At 39.3% G+C, this 22567-nt stretch overlaps 2 protein-coding genes and 1 long non-coding RNA gene across 6 annotated transcripts; 2 read left to right on the top strand and 1 right to left on the bottom strand.

The window, feature by feature from the left end:
* On the top strand, positions 1-4654 carry LOC103400852 (protein Brevis radix-like 4). 4 transcript variants are annotated; one of them, XM_008339536.4, is made up of 6 exons: positions 1-152; positions 258-621; positions 717-1099; positions 2693-2828; positions 3030-3430; positions 4218-4654. In XM_008339536.4, exons 2-6 carry the CDS (start codon positions 487-489, stop codon positions 4294-4296), a joined length of 1134 nt encoding a protein of 377 aa, XP_008337758.2. In that variant the 5' UTR covers positions 1-152; positions 258-486; the 3' UTR covers positions 4297-4654. The 4 variants fall into 4 exon arrangements, with proteins under 4 accessions (XP_008337758.2, XP_008337761.2, XP_008337759.2 ...); XM_008339539.4 differs by having other exon boundaries at positions 20-152; positions 269-621; XM_008339537.4 differs by having other exon boundaries at positions 31-156.
* Positions 4655-5228: 574 nt separating this feature from the next.
* Positions 5229-5907, bottom strand: LOC139192313 (uncharacterized). The gene is made up of 2 exons (XR_011576358.1): positions 5684-5907; positions 5229-5586 (listed from the first exon to the last, which is right to left on the bottom strand). It is a non-coding gene; the product is annotated as an uncharacterized lncRNA (long non-coding RNA).
* Positions 5908-17803: 11896 nt separating this feature from the next.
* LOC103415884 (protein BIG GRAIN 1-like C) lies at positions 17804-18967 on the top strand. The gene has a single exon (XM_008354163.3). The coding sequence runs from the start codon at positions 17804-17806 to the stop codon at positions 18965-18967; it is 1164 nt and encodes a 387-aa protein (XP_008352385.3).
* The last annotated feature ends 3600 nt before the right edge of the window (positions 18968-22567 follow it).

The following is a 22567-nucleotide window of genomic DNA, read 5'->3' on the forward strand; positions in this document are numbered from 1 at the left end:
AGCGAGCCTCGAGCCAAAAAGAAAACACACCACACTCCTCTCTCTTTCCCCATCTCTCTTCTCTCTCTCTCTCTCTCTCTCTCTCTCTCTCTCCCCTCACTCGTCACTACCACATCACCATTAACTCCGATGACACTGAAACTATAATATTGGTAGGTAAACCCTACTCTCTTTTTTTGTTTTAATTTAATAAATTTTTTTTGTTTTTTTTCTTTCTAACTAAATAAATTTTGATGGGGGAATCTTGTTTCTGGTAGCGTAATTTAAGGTGGCATTTAAGGACTCTGTCTCAGTCGTCTCTCTGATAGCTGACAGTTGCAGCTCTCACTCATCCCGCCCTTCCTTTCCCACGCCTTCTTTTTCCTCTCCAAATTCCATCCGTCCGGCGCCGGGAGACGCGAAACGACCTCGCTTCGCAACAGCATTCCGTTTCCATTCTCCTCTCTCTGGGAATTACGAAGACCAAGTGCGCGCGGCGCAATCGCAATGCTGACGTGCATAGCTCGTCCGAAGAAACTCGGCGACGACTCACTGAGTCAGCCCGAGATGTCCGACTCCACCAACACTCCGGCTTCCTCCAGTCACAAGCAGCAAGCCGCCATTAAGTCGCTCACGTTTCAGGTACTAACTCGAAACCCTAACCTGTACGTACACGGGTATGTATGTATCGACCTGAATTGTTGTGATTGGCGGTTTCGGCGGTTCGAATTTTGCAGCTCAAGGACATGGCATTGAAGGCGTCGGGAGCCTACAGGCACTGCGCCCCTTGCGTGGGGCCGGTGACGGCGAATCAGAGTCGGCTCAAGGGGAACGGCGAGTCGGACGCCGACTCGGACCGGTTCAGGTGGTCGTACAGGCGGACCGGGAGCTCGAGCTCGACGACACCGAGGACTTGGGGAAAGGAGATGGAGGCGAGGCTGAAAGGGATCTCCAGCGGCGAGGGGACGCCTAACTCGGCCAGCGGGCGGCGAGTCGACCCAGTCGTGTTCGTGGAAGAGCGCGAGCCCAAGGAATGGGTGGCCCAGGTGGAGCCCGGAGTTCTCATCACGTTCGTCTCCCTGCCACGTGGCGGGAACGATCTCAAGAGCATTCGGTTCAGGTAAATAAATCTCCCTCGAAAAAATTAGACGGTCTGATTTCAGTCGGAGATTCTGATCCAACGGTGGGTGTCGGGATTTGATTTTTGTCATGCTTCAGTAAGTTAGGTGATGTTTGGATGCTTGTTTTCCTTATTTTTTAAATTTTAATTGGCAATTGTTTTTTGGAATTTTAACGAAAAGCTCACGGTAATGTTCATTTTAACGAAAAATCATATTTTTACACTAAAAAATCAAACATGCTACTATTCACTTTACCCTTTATTTTGTCCTTATCATCCAAACTCAAAGTTTTCAAACCCTTTTCATTAATTTTCCTATTGTTTTTTTGTTATTATTTACTTTGAAAAATATCATTGGCACTCCAAAATTCATATCATCTTATTTTGCAATTTAAATTTTCCAAATTTAGAAATAAAATACAAGCAATATAAGAGGACGGGCAATTTGAATAGTCACTTCGGTTGGAAGGATAATTGCTCTTTACACTTAAAGCTACTACCTCTTCCTAAACATGTTAAACCCATAGTGTACGAGAAAAACTTCGATATGATAGCTCTCACCCTAGACGGAATGTAGAGTCGAATAGATTAAAATACAGAGTATAATGTTTCATATTTTCGTAAGAGCTGCTAGTGCACGTCCAAACGTGCCCTTATGCACCTCCATCCCTCAATTCAATATGAACCATTTAGTGGGGCCGGGATGGGCCCCCACAGGGGCCAGTAAAATTCACGCCTGATGGCAAAAGCAAAGAAAAGTCCAAGGGAGAGGAGTGAAGGTGAGGATTGAAGTGGTGGGTGGGCCAGTCTTGATTGCGTTAGGAAGCTTTTTCACTGATTGTGTCGTCATGTCGGAGAAGCCCTTTAGATTTCTTTTTCTAAAATTCTACCACGCCTGCCCGATTCTCCGTTGCCTTTGTCTTTTCTTGCTCCCATTATTGTTCTTTCATTTTTTGTCCCCTAAAATTTTACAGCGACGCAGGAGGACTACTGTGATTCCGAAAACTACGTACGTGACAAAATGTGAACACCCAACGTTAGATTTTCACAACAGTTGGTTTCTGGTTGCCGAAGAGACAAAAACAGAAATGGGGTTGCTTTTGTTTTGTTTTGTTTGGTCAGTGCACTCATGTCAATTTAGTATTCGAATCGATTTTGTTTTGTATTGATCGGCTTTTGAAAAAAAAGCACTTATTGGGTTTGATGGGCTAGGCACTGCTAGAAAAGCCAATTTGGCCAACTTTGGAGACCACTTTATTCCATGCACCCAAGTATAGCTTTGCCTTTTTTGGAGTTGTGTTCTCACTTTGATCCGCTTTGTCAAAAGGCGTTGCGCGCCCAATTCGAAGTGGCGTAACATATTTAACAGTAACATGTGATTTTTCAAGTGGAAGATAAAATGAAACTCTAGTAACAAGTAATGTATGATTCTTTCTTGCTAATTATTGCAGAAACTGATCATAATGCCCTAGTTACAGAAAACGAATGCTTTCAACTGGTTTGTGCTTGTGGCGTGCCTCTTGTTCTCGCTTCTTATGCTGTAATTTCACGACTTGAGAGATTCTTAATTCTTGTTTTATCTTCTCTGACTAGTCGAGAGATTTTCAACAAATGGCAAGCTCAGAGGTGGTGGGCTGACAACTATGATAGGGTCATGGAACTTTACAATGTTCAAAGGTTTAACCGGAATGCTTTCCCGCTTCCAACCCCGGCTAGATCAGAAGATGAGGTAAGCCCCAAGTTATGTATGAGAAATAGCATTGTGGCAATTCAATTACAATGGCGATTCTATGTTGTTATCTGAAGGCAATACTAGGTTTCTGATGACAATTCTAGTTCAGCCTTAGTACTTACAGAGTATTATATTCAATGATAAGTTATGTTGTTTTCTTCTCATATGAGTGATGTCTTGTTCCTCTCTTTGTTGCAGAGTTCAAAGATGGAATCTGCTGAAGCCAGCCCTGTAACTCCACCACTAACCAGAGAACGCTTACCTCGCAACCTGTATCGTCCCACAGGGATGGCTATGAGCTACTCATCATCAGATTCACTTGATCATCACCCAATGCAGTCCCGCCATTACTGCGATTCAGGCGGTGTCAATTCCACCCCAAAACTCTCCAGCATAAGCGGGACCAAGACAGAGACATCATCCATGGATGCTTCTATCAGAAGTAGTTCATCAAGGGAGGCAGATCGCTCAGGGGAGCTATCGATCAGCAATGCCAGCGATATGGAGACTGAATGGGTTGAACAGGATGAGCCAGGGGTTTACATCACTATCAGAGCATTACCAGGGGGTAAACGGGAGCTTAGACGGGTCAGATTCAGGTAATGTCCGTAACAACTCAATGCAGCTATAGTATAATATTGCTTATTTGAATTCATAACTTGGTCAATGGGCTACAACCGTTTACTAGTAAGAAATTGAGTACCGTTACATCAACTTGTTTCTGTTAGACTATCAACTAACCAAAAGAGTAGGGAATTTATAAAGAAAATATGCGATGCATACCTATCGACGTTGTATTCTTTAAAATTACTAAGTTTATAAATTTTACCCCCCAAAACGACCATAATCCCGCCAATGTATGCTTGCCGTTTTATCAAAACGGTTGTGCATATGATTTGGACTCAAAATTTTACTATTCTTGTTGCCCATCTAATGAACATCCATCGGATTGCTTATGCTTTTAATCCTCACTGGACAGGGATTCAAAGTTGCAACTAAGGTTGACTTCACGATAATTGTTCATTACAGTAGCTTTGTAGAAATATTGCAAGATTTCGAGCATAGTGAATGCTTTTCTTTTGTCAAGTAGGCTGATTTTTGACACCGGGTTCCCACATGGCATTATATCATACTTGAGGTTCAGCTTACTGACAATTAGGACTTAAATTGCCAGTGATATGAAACCCTATCATCAACTATATGACATCAATATTACTGCAATAATTTCTGCTTCCACTAGTGCTTTTCATATGTCTAACATTAAACATTTTCGAGTGTAGAAATGCAATTATCTTTTTTTTTTTCGTGCTTGTTTATTGTCATGATTTGCAATTATATTGACTTTGGCATGAATATTTGACATCCTTTCATATTCATGCGGTGCAGCCGAGAGAAATTTGGGGAGATGCATGCCAGATTGTGGTGGGAAGAGAATCGGGCAAGGATACACGAACAATACTTGTGATTGAGAAAATCGGGTGGCTTCCAGAAAACTTGAGGAGGTGTTGCTTTCGTGGATTGGTTTTCTTTTTCGGTTTTTCCATACCGGTAAAGCCTTGTCTATAGAGATATCTAAATGGGTGCCATTGGCAACTCATGACGTTCGGAGGGATGAATATCAAGCTTCCCCAGTTCATGATCCAAAATATTCGTACGGGATTGGTTTTGGGGGGAGGGGGGGGGGTTGGGTCATAGTCTTAATTTTGTTAATTTTTCTGTTTATTGGTGGATGAAGAGCATCAGTTGTATCCGAATTTCGGTTCAGGAGTTAAAAACATGTGTATGTCAATACCAAATCAAGGATATGTTCTCTTCTCTCGTTCGATCGTACCTGTGGCACTTCTTTTTTCTGTTAACTGCATTTTCTTTGGACAAAAGTTAAGTGCATTTTTATATGCTGTGAAAATGTTGGAGGGGAAGTAAATTGGTCATACCAAAAAAGAGAAGCCCAGGATTTGAAAAAAAAGAAAAAAAAGAAAAGAGAAGCCGAGATAAATTGAAGTAAAAATTTAATGATAGTGCAAAGAGAAGAGTCGACATTAGGAATTCGGATGCAAATGTAAGTACTTTTAAGCAATTGAACTACAAATCGTCTGCTTCTACATGCTTATACAAACTCTAGTTACAGTAAATGAATATGCAAAATTCTTATGAACATGTTTTGTGGATGTAGCTTCACTCAAAGAACATGTCACGTCATGTTAATTATATAAGGATTTAATATATATATATAAGATGTAGACTACTTGTCAAGCATTTCATAAAAAATGTCTCTCGTTCACTTCAAGTAACCTCTTTCCTATATTTCAAATGCGGGAGCAATGGATTAAACACAAAGTAATTTTTTTATAGGTCAAATCGATCCATGTGGTCATAAGGTATTCGAAAGATAATCCATGTGTTAAAAAAACTCGGATTTAAACTCATATGATGTACTCCGTTAACAAATTTAGTCCAAAAATAATTTTTTCGTTAACTATATATTAATACATGGATAAAATTGTACTTTAACTTATACACCTTTTTCTTCCTGCATCTCGCTACGCAACCCCAAACTCAATTCGCGCAAGAGAAAAAGGAGAGACCATTTTCAATTTTCCACAGAGCTACCACCGCAACCATGGTGGCCACCGTGTTTCCGTGGGCCAAACCCGGCGCCTGGGCATCTCAGATTCTCTCTCCAAGATATCAGTGATAGCCAGATTTCCAAACGCCGCCGTATCGTCTCCTCCCAAGCTTCGTCTTCGAGCTTCCCCTGGAAAGAAGACCAGAGCTTCAATCTCTGTAACTATGGCGACTGGGTATGTTACAGTAAATGGGAAATTTAGTACAGTAAAAACCAAAGTTCTTACCTTCTCTGTTTTCAAGAACCCAATTGCTAGAATTGTAAAAGTCTCCATCTTCATAAATTAGTGAGCAATCTTGTTTTACCTATTTGTTTTTTGTCTTCTTGTTCTTATGTGGGAAGTGAGCAAGAGGTTCTTCCACCAGCTCTTACTTCTAAATCGGACCCGCCTCCAGTCTTAGATGGAACTACAAGATTGGTGTAGATTTTCAGTACTTAATTGCATTTAGTTACTAGGCTTTCAGTACCTAAACCCTAAACACTCTTTGGCTTGCTGTTCGAGTTCGGCTTCCTGCTCCTCGGCGGCGAGGGCCCAGGCGCCGGGTTTTGCCCACGGAGACACGGTGGCCGCCATGGTTGCGGTGGTAGCTCTGTGGAAAACTGAAAATGGTCTCTCTTTTTCTCTTGCGCGAAGTGAGTTTGGAGGTTGCGTAGGGGAGGAGATGGTGTACACGTCAAAGAAGAGTTTTACATAGTTAACCAAAAAAATCACTTTTGACTAAATTTACTAACGGAGTACATCACAAGGTTTAAATCCGAATTTTTTTTTAGCACAGGCACTATCTTCCGAATGATCACAAATATCATTTATCTGATTTGGGTTTTTTTTATATAATCAAAGTGTTATGGTACTATCAAATATGTTAAAGCTATAATCCGGTGAAAATCAAATATGTTAAAGTTATATTCCAGTGAGATAGTTACAAGATTCTATCTGTATTTGTCTTGTACAGATTATTTACATTGTATTTCTCGACATAATTTTTTTAACAGCGTAGTCTTTTGAATATATTGCTATAGTCTTGTTTGATATTGGGTCTTTATTAAGGCTTTTTAGTCATAATGATCACTGATATTGAAAATCAATAGAAATGGTTTCTGAGATTGTCCACCATCCATTATTTTGGTAATTCCGTTAAAAACTCCGTTAAGTGTCCTGGAGTTCTTGGCCAGAAATTTGGACAATTTTCAAAGCTTCGTAACTCAATCATTTCTTAATCAAATTTGACCTATAATATATCAAAATGAAGATAGGAAAGTGTAGAACAAGATTATACTTATTTGGAAGCCCAATGATTGCCGAGATGCCGGAAAATAGCCTGAAAGGTGATTGGTCCGCGGGAAAACTGGAAAACTAGCCGAAAACTGGGTAAACTTTAAACGTTCATAACTTCTTCAATACTCAACGAAATCGAGTGATTCAAAAACAAAAATCATACTTCTAGACATGATAAATATAATGGTATCTTTCTTGACAGCTAAATAGCCGTGGTTTGGCCAGAAAACGGCTCGAACGTGGCTGTCTTGGTCTCGAGTTAGTCACTTTCAAGCCGTTTTACGGCCAAACCAAGACGAATTAGTCGTTGAGAAATGTATCATTATCTTCTTCTCATTGAGAAGTATGATTTTAGTTTTTGAATCACTCAATTTCGTTGAGTATTGAAGAAGTTATGAACGTTTAAATTTTACCCAGTTTCCGGCGAGTTTTCCAGTTTTCCCACAGACCAGTCACCTTTCAGGCTATTTTCTGGCATCTCCGGCAATCATTGGGCTTCCAAATAGGTATAATCTTGTTCTACACTTTCCTATCTTCATTTTGATATATTATGGGTCAAATTTGGTCAAGAAACGATTGAGTTACGAAGCTTTGAAAATTGCCCAAACTTTCGGTCAAGAGCTCTGGGACACTTAACAGAGTTTTTAACGGAATGACTAAAATAATGGATGGTGGACAATCTTAGGGACCATTTCTATTGATTTTCAATCTTATGACCAAAGTGATGTGTTATACAAATTTCAAAGACTATTTTGGCTAAAAAACCCTTTATTAACAATAACATTTCTATTATGCTAATAACACAACAAAGATTTCAAGTGTTACTTAAATTTGTTAATTAAAAGCAGTATTGTGGATATTAATACAGTTTTATATCTAAATAAAATTTGAAGAATGTAATTTGTTAGTTATGTATATTTCTGAATAAAAAATCATTGCACCCATTTGTTTTTTTTAATAAGAACACTAGCATATGCCAAACATAAATTGTGTGAACAATTTTTTTAATGGAAGGAGAGAGGAAGAGAGTGAAAGAACGTGGTAGCGGGAGAGAGGGGAGAGAGGGGAGAGAGGTTCTTTTTGTTTATTTTTTTTTAATATAAAAGGGTTAAAATCACATGTAGGTAGCACTTTTTTTTAAAGGCAAAATGTGTGTTCTTGTAATTACTAAATTGTTCATAAGTTTTATTTCTATTCAGTTTTAATTAGAGGGTTTGAATGGTAACTTCATAGAATTTTGGATAACAACCAGTGTTGTATTAATATGTAGTTTATTTTGGATGATTAACAACTTTTGATTCTTTTTCTTTTTGTCACTTAATATTACGGTTTTGTTTTAGGCATAATTTATTGAACAATTATGGAGGCCATAGAGAGAGAGGAAGGTGCCCAGTAGTAGAGAGAAGAAAGAAATGTGTAATTGTGGATGTGTGTTATTCCACCACATTGTGCCTTTATTTATAGTAGTAGGGAAGGTTAATTCCTTATCCTTTTAGAATTACAACTCTTAATAGGTAATCAATTCCTAATAGGAATATAAGAGATATTTCTAGATCTACTAGGATTTACACAACCACATTCCTAATCTAATAGGATTGCAACACTCCCCCTTGAGTGTGTAAATACTTAAGTAAATGGCGCATCAGGTCTTCAATGATAAAGCAAGTACAATTGATGAAGTCGTCGACACAATAAGCGAATGAGAGTCTCAAATTAACAGAAGAATGCATAAAAAGGTAAAACTCACAAAACCTCGCTATGGTAAAACCCAAGGTGGGAGAAAAACCCATAGTCTAAGGAAAAAAGTGAGAAGTTGCATTAAGTCAAAACTAACGTCTTTTGGACGTAAGTAGAAGAGCTCACAATGGTATGATCAGCCTAGGATGGGTGCCTCGTTAAAACCTAGTTAGGTAGCAAAAACCCAGTGGGAAAAATGCTCCTAATCATAGGGAAAAAGAGTACATTAAGATCAAGTGAGTATACTTCTGGATACTCCCCTTGAGTTTGATATAATTTCCAAATGAGAACTACAAGCATTGCATATGAATGGTTAGGCATACCAATTCCTCAAAGGTTGACTTCGGCAGTGACGTCGCGTAGAGGTTGGCAAGGTTGTCTGGGATCGGCTTGCATGACTTCAATCTCCTGATGCTTTGCTGATGTGATGTAGACGCAATATGTCTTGGCATTGACTTCGTTGATATATCATGTCTTGGTCGGGTGGATACATGTGACATAATCTTCATGGATCGTCTTTGAGACTCAACGATGGATGAAAATAACAGGTACTTGGAATATGCTCAACAAGAACTCCTAACCATGTCTCACTTGTGGCGTAATGAAGTGAGTTGAGTCTTGGAACGATTCGAATATTTTGCAACTAAGGTCATATCATGGACCTCCAAGATATTGCGATATCCCTAACGGTAAAGACATAACCATTTGGGGATTTTTCCTTGTGTGGGTTTGATAAGTAACTAGTGTCAGCATAACAAACAAGGCAAGCATCATTTCGAGGATCAAGGGGGTTGGATCTGCTCAAGATGTGTTGGCATTTGCCTTTGTAGTACCTTCAGGGTATGTCTTTAATACCAATTTAGTGGATGCATGTAGGCGCGGTGCTGCATTTTTACCAAGATTAACAACAAATGAGATGTCTTGTCTTAATACAATGAGCTAAGTACAACGAAGCGCATAGTTGAACTTTAGATATGGAATTTCGGATTCCATAACCTCTTCAAGGGTCTCATTTGCATATAACGTATGGACGATCAAAGGTATACTTAAAAGGTGATACCTTCAGGGTGTAGTTTGACTAGTAGACCAAAATACCGTCAGAATAATGCTTCAACTTTGGGTCAAGGCATAAACAAGTTTTCCCAAGATCCTTCAACTCAAATTCCATCTTCAGGTGTGAGGCAGTTTTCTCAAGCTCTTTCGGAGTCTTGGTGAGATTCGTGTTAACAACATATATTGTAACTCTAGCAATTTGGAATAAGACTTTATAGTTTAACACGCAAGGGCATAATTCATCCCTAACTGATCAAATAATCATGTAGACGGGTATACCAAATCTGTCGAATTTTTCAAACCATAAGTGAACACCTCAAAATGAGTTAAAAGGGTGTTCCGTGGTTTGGAACTATTTGAACCAGTCCATGTAATTCTTCGGGAACTTACATGTTAAACTCCGTATCTATATCCTCATAGAGAAAACATTAACCACATTTCATAATGCTGCTATCAATCACAGAACGTTTGAGAGAAACCTTGCGCCGTAAGGCGTGCATCATATCACATTATTTCATTCATCTCATAACGTTTTCTTTCCCACTTGCAACACAATAAGGTTACCTTGGGCAGTGTAGGAACGACAGGTCCAAACACACTTTGGTAAGGAATTTAACCTAGATTGTAATTTCGGTTGTCCAATCAGTTCTACATTGTCACTTAATCAACGGAACATGGTTCGATATCATCGCTTTTCATTTATGACAGTAGCTACCATATAAGTGAAAATATCATCGATGGTAATCTTATTTCAATTCCATTTAGCTCATCCAAACTAGTATACTGGACCAAGAACTTCAAGTCTCGGGAGTAATCCGGATTAATCTCATGAGATGAAAATGATTTGAGACAACAATTGAGTTTAGATTCGTTGTTGTGCCGTGTCTTCCTCTTCTAGGGAAGTAAATCCTACGAACTGGGTGATCTATTGTGCTCCAGGCCAAGACGAATTGGTTGGCTATCCGCCGGTGTACCGGACTGTCTAATAGGGGAGTCCAAATTGTTCAACAGGTGCGGCTCACCCTCAAGGGATGCTGACTCGACGTCCGTTGAGTACGTTTATCCTTGTAGATATGTTTGTAGCTGGTATATAATCTCGTCACTTTAGCTAGATCAGAGGAATGCATCTGGAGCAACATTCTGAAAGTTAGAATTCATCGCACTTGCTTATCACACTTGTGCGGTACGGGGATCGAGATGAGACATAGTAGGCAACATCTGCGCAAATTCGTGCCGTTCTCTAGGAATGTTGACGTTCTTATCTCCCCCTAACAGCGGGAAGACTGTCTCATTAAAGTGACAAGTCACAAATGAGCGGTAAATAGATCGCATGCAAGGGCTCTAAGAGAGTTAGTGTGAAGGAGAATCATGATCGACAAAGATTCACATCCTTCTTTGAATACCCTTATTGGTACGTTGCGACGGCACAACTTGGCACATGGAATGCACACCCAAATGCGTAAATACGAAAATCGTTAGGTTCGTACCCAGTAACCAACTGTAACGTCATATAGGTTGGGTGGTAATGAGCCTCAAAGCGGACCAACATAAATGCATACAAGATTGCATAGCCTTAGGCAGAAACCGAAAACTTGGTACGTTTATCAAAATTCGGGTAATCATTTAAATTGTGCTTTATGATCACTAGGCGAGGCTATTTGGGGTGAACATGGGAATTCAATGTTCAATATAAACCCAAAACACATGTAATACTTTATCGAAAAACTGCCGATATAAACTCTCCGGCATTATCCAGTCTCTCAAACCTTAAGGGATAAGTAGGATGGTGAACCCTTAATCGGCCAGAGGGTTTAGCAGCAATGTGTGTGGACAAACATGTGACTAGTTTGTCGATTCATCAACCAAAACCATAAGTAGTTATATAGTCCGCATTTTGGTTGGATTAATTCACATATATTCCCTTGAATCCACTATGAAAATAGGGTCGATTCGTATCTTTGTAAGGGATGATATAGAAAATCAATTTCCCTAATGAGCAGGCTTGGTAAAGTGTGTTTGTAGGCACAATGTCCTTACTTCGGGTAAGGAGATGCGTCGTAGCATCATTATTCAACCTAAGTGTCCCGAAAGGTTGTGCCAAAGCAAGTAAATTACTCAATCACCAGGCTGTAGGCCAGGCACATGTGGTGTGTTTCCTAGTTAGGAGACAACCCATTGGCCCTAAATCAAAGCTTCAGGCTTATTCTTGGAGGTGGTGCAAAGATATTCACTCTATTTTCTTCAGTGGTTTCATTTATGATCATTGTCATCTCGAATATCCTTAAAAACTCAACGACAGGGAGAATTTAAGGTCCTTTAAATGGTCATTTGGTACCATTCATACAACGAATAGCGTGCCAATGCTCTTAATCAGGTTGGATAGACCTGAAGTCGTTGTTAGAGATGTGATTTAGGTGTAAAGTTAGTGTGCGTAGTATTGCATTCATCCAAACAACTAACTTCCCCACATTCCTACCTAATCACGTGGTTAATTGAATTGGTCACATGTATACAAGAAACATGATTCAATTAACTCATACTTGAGGACAATATCAATAAGATTATCCATAAGTAAAACATACACCAAACTTGAATCCAAGAACATGGAAAAATGTTCACAAAGTAAATGGTTTACTAAGGGGATTCAGCCAACAAGGCCATCCATGTCAAAATTCTGCTCTTCCAACAGTATTCGGTGGAGCAAAATTAGTCTCACATATTGACTACTAGAATGGTACTCCTTAACAACATTGATAGGGGCACGAATAAGTGCATAACCAATGGTCTATTCAATTTAAGGATGGGCACGGGCTGGGCCGGTCCTAAATTTAGAGGAACCGAACCCTACCCGTGGTAAAAAGTAACGGGGTGGGCCGAGCCGGGTAATGAGATTTCAGAATTGGGAACCAGACCTAACCCGATTCGTTCTAAACAAGTCAAAACAGGCCGGGTCCACGGGTCCAATACTCGTTGAGGTCGTCTTCCCCACCACATACGAGAATAAGCAGCACAGCTGCACATCAGGCAATAAATCAAATCAAACCCAGATGCAAAAACAACAAATCAAACCCTTTTAATCATGCACACAGACGAAACCAACCAAACAATGATCAAAACATCAAAATTGAAAAGAAACAGCAATCAGCATATAAACAGCAAAAAAAAAAGAAAAAGAAAAAAAAAAGAACAGAACCCAAAACTCGCAAGGATGATATTGTCCTCGATAGTGGTGGTGGGTGGTGGTTGTCGCGTCGGCGGTGATGGGTGACGATAGTCTAGACCAAGTTATTTGATGTCATCAAAAACCACTTTAAGTTAAGTCCAGATGTCCAAAAACCCACCTTCAACACTATATTCTTCGAGACCGTCCTCGAAAAACACGTCATTCGCGTCATCTTTGTCGATTTGGAGCCTACCATCATCGACGAGCTCGCTATCGTCGTTGCGCCATCATCGTCCATCTTCGATCTCTACTATCCCTCAGGTCCCTCAGAGCATCTCTGATTTGGAGCCTCATGTCATCGTCGACTAGGGTTAGGCACGGGCTAGGCCGGGCTGAAATTTGAAGGAACCAGACCTACCCATTTTAAAATGTTACGGGGCGGGCCAGGCCGGGTAAAGGAATTTTAAGTTTAGGAACCAGACCTAACCCGGCCCGTTTGAAACGGGCCGGTTCGGGGCGGGTCAACGTGGTCTTTTTTTTTTTTTTTGGTTTTGGGCATACTGAGATTGAAGTAGAAGAATGAGGAAGTGGTGGTGGTAGTGGCTACGAATTCATAAAAGACAAAGGGTATGTTCAATGAAAACTCAAATTCTCTAACAACTCACAACAAATTCACAAAAAAAAAATTAAAAACCTAAAAAAAATTAACAAAGGGATGACCTCGTTGAGGTCGTCTTCCTCATCACAAAAGAGAATCAGTGAATTTAAATTGTGTGCTTCCTCTCTTCTTCTTTATGCCTTGCCAACAAATTCACAACAAATTCTCTTCTTCTCTTCCTCGTTGAGGTCGTCTTCCTTAAATTCTCTAACAACTCACAACAAATTCACAATATTTTATTCCTCTCAACAGCAATCCACAGATTAGCAACATCATTCACAAAACCCTAACTGCAATAGAACTTAAAGATACATAGACTTTTAGGGGAAAAAAGAAATTACAAGTGCTTTGTCGACCGATTCGGACCAGATTTAGAGTTTCAGCTGGGCTTCTGTGAGTGAGGGAGCAGAGGCAGAACCGAACAAATGCCAGGAATTGGCCGATTCGGACCGGATTAGGAGGTCAGCATCGCGCAATCTTCGTCTTCTCCGATGGTGAGGTGATAAGGTGTCATCGTTGTCGAGGGGAAAAAGAGTGTGGGTGGGAGGAAGCCTCAAGTCGATGACTCGAGTGTGGGAATCTCAGCGGCCTTGTTTGGGATTTCGAATGAATAAAATTTGGGAGTGGGTTTTGCGGGAGAGAGTCTTCGAGAAGGTGTGAGAAACTGTGGTGGAGGTCGCGGTAAGGTGTGTCTGCTTCGGGAATGAGAGTTGCAGAGATGGGGAAAAAGAAACAAGGAGAGGAATGAGGGAGAATGATCGAGAGATTGGGGGTGTATGTGTGTGTGTGTGTTCTCCGAAAGGGAGAAAAAGCATCGAGATTGAGAATCCCTGGCTCTGCCAAGCCAGTAGACAGTAGGTAAACTTAAAGAGAGAGATCAATTTTTTATTTTTTTAATATGTTGATGCAATTATGAACTTGTAGGACTTTCGTAGCTGATAAGTACAAGTAGGTGCGAAAAGTGGGGGTGGGTGTCTGACAATGTTCTCAGTTATCGAGAGTGAGAACTCACGGGAAGCCTCGGAGAGTGAGACAGTAATGTTTTTAAATTGGGATGTTACCCAAACGGGTCCCCGGGTACCCTTTTTTTTATTCTTATAGACCCGGCCAGCCCTTAAAATTCTAAAACCCTGGCCCGGCCCGGCCTGTTTCTCTTTTTAAAAATTAGGAACCGGCCCATACCCGTCCCGAACCTTGATTACCCGCCCTGACCCACGGTTCCTGTACTCGTTTGCCCACCCCTATCGTCGACGCCATCTTCGACGACCGGAGTCGGGAGACAGAGACATCAAGTTGAGATTAAGAGAGATGAGCGAGAGAGATAGGAACAATGGGTGATCCAGATCTGAGATTGAGACATAGAGAGAGATTGTTGTGAATTTGTGATGGGGTTGGGAAATGGAACTCAATCTCAACGGTGTAGATTTAAGTGGTTTAAATCAATGGTGGAAACGGTCCGGGCCGGGGGCCCGTTTCCTCAAAATTTTGGATCCGCCTCGCCTCGCCCTATTTTATATTTAGAATTTTTGGACCCGCCCTATACCCACCCCGAACCGCTTGTAACCGCCCCGACCCACGGGTCCAAGGCCCGTTTGCCCACCCCTAATTCAATTGATACGAAAGTAAATTATGTAGGGTTAGGGTTTGGGAATATTATCCTTTATTCTTGAAGTTTTAGGTCTTAGGTGCCAAGGTTCACGCTTCGGGCATGATGCCACACCTTGGCAAACCTTGATTTTATCATATGTTTGTGGTAGTAATCAGATCCGAGAATTTGGTAAACTTCCGCTTTCTACACTGCTGCTTCAGGGGCGAGTTAGAAACATGGAATGACGAGAAAAGTATTCTCCATTCAAAATTCGATTGGATTTATAAACTTAAGAATTGTACTCATTCATGGACGTAATCATGGTGTGCTTCAGGCAATGTTTTTCATGATTAGACGGTCCATAGGAGCAAGCAAAAGAGCCATGGAATCCTCGTTCGAGAGGTACTTCCGTTTGTAATGCTTCGGGCATAAGTCTTCGAATGAATATCATGGCGGAGGCTTATTCAGCTCTTCCATGCCATTATTGGCTTCAATGGTTTCTCAGCTTCTTGATAGTCAAGTGGAGATTCACGTCCTGTACCCCACATAGAGTGGTTTATGTTAGAAATGTCCAAATAAGGGAAATTGAACTTGTGACGGTTCGACAATCTATTGAATTTGGAGGGAACAAGATTGTGATTAGTGTTATGGGAATGGATCATCCATTACCATCAAAGTTAGAACATTCGAGTTCTAAGACATGGTTTTCATGAAAAACGCTAGGTTTTCATGGGTGTATTGTTTTATGAAATCTTCGGGTTTCAAAGGTACTAAATTTGAAACTACATGTTCAATTTAGTTTATGAACGTTTAGTTCATAAAAGAGAGGTTCATGCAAGAACACAGAATGCAACATGCTGATTTAAGTGTAGTGGATTTAAGGTTCTTCGGGAACTCAAGTGTGAGAGCTTCTTTACTACGAAAGTATGTCAACGGTTCAAAGTATAAAAATAAATTATTGAATCGTTAATGTCTAAAAGTGATATTCAGGTCAATAACTTTGGATTCATTATCAGATTAATGGATTGAAGGTCACTTTTAATTAATTCAATCAATCGGGCCATACATGGTCGATTGTAGAAGCAATAATAATATTAACATACGGGTTAAAATTATTTAGAATGCTAAAATAATAGCATTTGGGTTGAAAAATACTGCCCCAAAAATAATTAGGCTCGGGTTGGGTGTCTTGAGTAAGAGGTAGGGCCCTAAATGGCCTCGGGAGTGGGCTGCAGGCCACGGGGGTGACGGAGAAACCCCAGCTGCAGCTTGGTTTCAATTTTGGGTCGAAGGGGGGGGGGCACGGGTTTAGGCTTAGCATGTTTGCTGGCTTGCCTAGTTAGTTACAAAACAAAAAATATTGATATTGTGTTGTTTCGAAAATTGGAATCACCTTCTTCTAGAACTCGTGAACCCTTTTTCATATGAAATTTTTCGACAACGGTGAAAATTTTGAAACAGATTTCTCTCCCTTTTTCCTACGCGACAAGGAAAAAACAAAAAACTTAGGAAGAGAAAAGGGAAGTGAACGATTGAGAGAGATGGAGAGAGGAAGGGATGTGGAGGAGAGAGACGGATTGTTTCATGCTAGAATTTTTTTTAAATTTAATCACTTCGTGGAATTATAGTGTTTTGGTGTAACAATTATTAGAAAAATTGATAATTAATCTACCATAAAATTAATCTAAGAACTCATATAAAAAAGAACTTCACGTGTATTCAAAACGAAGATCTTAGGCGAGCAAGAGAAAATGGAAAAGAAACCAAATATTGCACTCATTAGTCTTACCATTCAAAAGAAAGAATCAATAAAGGTTACCACTTGCCACCAAACACAGAAATTTTGTTCTTCAAAAAGAAATTTAACAGTAACTTGTAAGAAAAAGTAGGCCAACCTGGAAGACCTTCAAATACCATAATTCACCCGCACGCACGGCACTTTCTTTCTAACTTATTCCCATTACCCTACTACTTCTCTATGTGCCTTTCTTTCTTTCCAATCTCAACACTTGTTCTTTGTTGTACACAAACCTTACTACAAAAGACACGTGAACAAAACCATATAGATTATAAAAATGAGTTTCGTTCATTTAGTCATCTGGTAATTAAAGATTCATAGTTGTTAACTTACAAATTTAATATGAAGTATTGAGCGTAAAATAAGAAAATCACATTCATTTCCTTTTCGCCCTTAATACCAAGGAAGAACTAATAAAAAGTCCTTGACAAAACTTTTTTTCTATTATCGAAAAACATTATTGAGGACATTTTTTATATTACAAGGACAAAAAACAAAAAAGAAGTCACACTTTATAAGAGTTTTGAATTAAAAAAATATTCTTAATAATAAAGAAAGTGTCATTAATGATAAAGGAAGTTGTTTAAGAGTTTTTTTATATAATTTTTTTTTTTAAGATAGACCTTTTATTAATTTTCTATAATAGAAAATCTAATGATGAGTGACCTGTATTCCTAAGTCAGATCGAGATAATATTTATGTTTTTTGTATTACAAGTGATGGTACTATTTAAAGCTGTATTGAGAGGAGTGGGGATTTGAACTCCAACGTGCAGCTAAAAAAGACTCTAACCACCAGGATAATCATCGCTTACATATATATATATATATGTTACAAAAAACAGGAAACTTGCAACCTCTTCCTGTTCTTTCTTGTTTTTTCACATGATCTACTTGCATTCTATAAAAAGCCCTTTGCAGCTTTTGGCATTCTCTAAGCAGACACTCCAGCAAACACATCTTCTTAAACTATTTCTCACTGTCCTCTGCTTTTCTCACTCTCTCTGTTTCCTCTGTTTTTTTTTCCTATAAAACTCCGTTTTTTCTCTGTAAATTTTGTGTAAGCAAATCAAGATGTATGTGAGGGAGAGGTTACCGAAAGAAGAAACGTTTTTGAGGCGAAGAAGAAACCCATCTTTCTCTTCTTCGCTACTCGACTCCATCTACCGCTCCATTGATGAATCGAGCGGTGGAGATGGAGATCAGGGTTATGTTCGAGAGTCGACTGCAATGGTCAGGAAACAGAGCAGTTCTACTAAAGGAGACAATGAGAAGGTTAATCTTCGAAGGGCTATTATGATTGAGAATTGGGTCGAGAAGCAGAGCGTTCACAGCTCCATGTTCTCGAACTCCGCTTCGAGTTCCTCGGAGTCGAGCTCGGGAGCTGCATTTTCGTCTTCCGAAACAGATTCGAGCTACAGATCAAGAACAAAACCGAAGGCGGTCGAGCAGAGGTTCGTGCAGTTCGAGGAGAAGGAAAAGATTGAGAGTGGCGGAGGAAGTGCGTTTTCAAGGACGAAGCTACGAGCTTTGAAAATCTATGAAGAATTGAAGAAAGTGAAGCAACCAATTTCGCCCGGCGGGCGGATTGTGAGCTTCATCAACTCGATTTTCAATTCCGGCAATGTCAAGAAGCCAAAAATGTGTTATGTTGGAGCTGTGGAAGATGTGACCATTTCAGAGAATGTGTCGAATTCGAAATCGGCTTGTCCTTCTTCTTCTGCTTCTGCTTCTACTTTCTCAAGGTCTTGCTTGAGCAAACCGTCTTCAAGAGCGAAAAAATCGAGCAATGGCACTAAAAGGTCCGTTAGATTTTACCCAGTGAGTGTGATTCTTGGTGAGGATTCTCAGCCTCCAAACCACCTCAAATGTGTGTTTGAAGAAGACCCAAGCTTGATGCCAAAACCCTCTTTTCAAAAATATGCAAGGGCTTGTCCTGGTAATTATGATAAGCTGATCCAATCGGGTAAGAGACGAACAGAAGACCTGCTCACATTTAATCGTAGCACAAAATCAACAAGTTACAGAACGACCGGGGCGGTTAGTCAAAATTTGGTGAGAAGTTTTTGCGACAATGCAGATGATGAAGAAAGTGATCATGATGCTGAGAGCTGTTCAAGTTCTGATCTTTTTGAGCTGAATCATCCAGTTGGGGTTGGAAGGTACATGGAAGAACTTCCTGTGTATGAGACTACTAATTTCAGAACCAATCAAGCTATTGCCCAAGGGTTGTTGTAATTTTCTATTTCTTTATTTTTTTGTGAAAAAAAATATGAGCAAAGTGATTAAGGGTTTCTACTTTCAAATTCTCGAGGAAGTTATTGGTTGTCCTACTTGTTAATTTCTTGGAGTTCACCCTAATAATTTGGTTTAAGATTATATGTCTAAGCAAACAAAAGATTCATTTGACAAGAAGTGAAAGCAACGAAAACATTATTAAAAGAAATGATACGAATAACTTTTTCTTTTCCATATTGTTTGATTGTGAATCTGAATCACCCATTAAGTTAATTTTTATCTAATTTTGTGGTTTAGATTCAGAGCCTAATAACATTAGTTTGATAAGCGAAGTTACTTAAAGTAGATGTACTTCGAATGACTTTTTAGCCGAAAAATATGTTTAGGTTTATAATCTAACAACATAGATATTTATCTTGATAAAATAAAGTTTGATGAGAAAACAATACTCAAATTATATATAAGTACTTCAAATCACTTTCTTGCCGAAATATTGTTGTGCGGAAGCACACCAACGGGTTCCACACACACGAATCGGTATTGCCAATATTCCCCCCGCTTTAGCAACTCGGGAGAAACGGGTATGAGGTTTTACCGAAAGACCTCGGCAATATGTTTGTGTGGTACCATTGCTTATACAACACTAGATGGCTCTCCCTTAGCCGATGTAGGACTCAAATGTGGCTCTAATCTAAGTCACCAAACTCCAACAATCTCCACTTTGGCGTGACTCGAACCATCACCAAATTGACGTCTTACAATCCAAATACAAATAGAGCTCCACCTTGACCACATGCAACCAAATTCCAAATGGGCTCTTCAACTTCGAACGATCGTGAGAGTCAGCATGAGAGTCACCATTCCCAAGCGTTGCTTGGGTTGTCACATATACACGAGTCAGTATTGCCGATATTCCTCCCACTTTAGCCACCCGAAAAATACAAGTATGGAGTTTTACCAAAAGACCTCGGTAATATGTATGTGTGGTGCCATTACTTATAACATGCTAGATGGCCTCTCCCTCTAGCCGATGTAGCATGTAGGACTCAAATATGGCTCTAATCTAAGCCATCAAACTCCAACTAATACAAGGTTTGAATTGACAACCTATCAACAGAAGTCCGATAAGACAGCGTTAGTTACTTTGAAAGCACTTTCTCTGTTAACGTCACATTCACACGCTTAAACTATAAGTGCTAACTCAAAAAAGCAGATTGAAAAGAGGGAATGGAAAAAGTAAAAACACACCAATCTTCTCTGCTAGAGAAGAGAGAAAGTGAAAGCTAGCTAGCAAGCAGTTGTTGCTAGGTGCTTTAGCACATGGCCTCAACCACCTTAAGTGTTTACGGGTGAAAATTACGATCACTTTAATCTCAAAGGGGGTTAGAAATCATTAACAACTCAGACCTTTTGGGCCATTTAATTATTGTCTGCACAGAAGAAATATTTTGTCAGCAGGATTGACAAGAACAAGAGAAATTTGTTGGTTCCTTCTGGTATAGTTACGAAATGACTGGTTGTTCTGTCACTTACAATATTCCACCACGTATTTAAGCTGAACGTAAAGAATTCTACCCGTCGCTCACTAGAAACAGGCTCAGATACATGATTGAGTTGGTCATTAGACACTTTGCAGCATCCATGAACAGGAATACAATGCTAGATCGTTAAAATGATCTCAATGTTGCAGAAATGGGATTAGAGGAATGAAATTTGAATAGGTTTTGGAGCTTGGGAGACAAGGAGGGGGCCACTCAAGAGGAATCTAAGAAGTCAATATATTGGAGGATCAAACATTATAGCATATATCCCAACAAACTTTTACACCATAGGAGAAAATAAAAGTTATGTGATCTTCAAATCCATATATTCTTGGCCCCTTTCATTGACTTTGAGTGCAATAGCTCTCAATTGGTTCTCAAAAGTGACACAATTAGAATAAAAAATAACAAAAATTTGGGAAATTATTTGTGAAATAGGAGATAGACTTTAGTTAATCAAGATTTTAAGTTAAAATATGGCTCTATGTATCTTGGTTAATCAGTGTGGTAACATGAGTTGAAGATTTGAAAGCGATACATGTCGTCAATTTATAGTCGTGGTTATCAATCTTAACTTAAGGGTGAAATGAGATAAGTAATAGTTTTTTGTTAAACTGTAAATTTGAACAACACATTTTGGTGAAAACCAACCTGATCAACAAATCAATAGTTTAAGCTAAGCGACGTAACTGATCCACAAAAGTAGGATATCAAACTCGCTATTTGCATGAGACGAACTTAAATTTTCTCACGTAATGGAGCGGAATACCATATTGTACTAATGATCGCATAAGCAAATATAAACAATTGGGAAATTGCAATGTATGCCAACTAAATTCACTTCATGTTTCTCAAATCCGTGGCAAGTAGTAGCCTGGAAAATTGATTAATGGATGGTGATTTAAAACAAATGCATGTGGAGCAAATTAATACGTAATTATTTTTATAAATAATATGAATTATATCGAGAGAGAGAGAGAGAAGCCTATATGTAGGGCAGTGGGAATGTAGGAGGACCAAGTAGCAGTTATCCTATCTGTGGGTTGGATCTTCTCCATATTTGTCCTCTGCAGAGAATTGGTTCGGTACTCTGCAATCTGCCGGTATGCCAGTTGCCCATTCTGCATTATTTGCATGATTTCCATAACATACGTGAGTCCAAAATTACATTATGCATTTGTCTCTTTAAACGTCAGATGTAGGGGATTTTATAAAGTGTTTTAGAGTACGATGAGTTTTTTAAACGTTAGATCTTTGTTCAAAAATACAAAAGTTAAGATTTGACAGTTAAAAAGTCTGAAATATCATATACTCTGAAGCACCATTGAGTTTTTGTTAAGCAATAGTTTCCACTACACTTATTGTTTGAAAAAGCAAACGCTGAGTATTAATAGTAGTACGAGTTGTTCAATATTTGGTCATTAAATAGAAAATTCATGTGAAGGAGAACTAACCTTCATCAATATTGTTAAAAATGATCAATAACATATTAATAGGTTTTGTTATTGGAAATGATATTTGAAGTTCACAGCAATAATGCGTTCTTCAATAGAAAATGAATGCGCATTCCATAGTTAGACCCTCATATTCAAAGCAGACATTGTTGGAGCTACTGTTTGTTTCAGAATGACTAAAAGTGCTTTGTAGATTAACAATCATTTTGGACATGATTTTAATCGAAAACTTTAAATGATTGTTAATCTACAAAGCACTTTTAGTCATTGATCATTTACCAGAATACAAGCAGAATGTGCTATTACAATGATGTCAAAGCAGAAAGGATGGCACGATGTCACTGGTAGGGGAATGCCTCGTAGCTCAGATCGTAAGCCTCGTTAATATGTTTTGAGGGGGCTCAAAACAAACATGAGTGGACCAAGTTGATATATAAGTAGTACAAACATAGTTATTCAACAATGCACTAACCCCTAAGGTTTATGAAAACTAATAGCATAATATGTGATAGGTTTTCTGAAAACCCTAGCATGCCATAAAACCTTTCATAAAACATATATCATATATAGTGTGCTAACTTGTGGTATCATAATCGCCCGAAGGT

This window comes from Malus domestica, chromosome 15 (assembly GCF_042453785.1).
Source record: "Malus domestica chromosome 15, GDT2T_hap1".
NCBI lineage: Eukaryota > Viridiplantae > Streptophyta > Magnoliopsida > Rosales > Rosaceae > Malus > Malus domestica.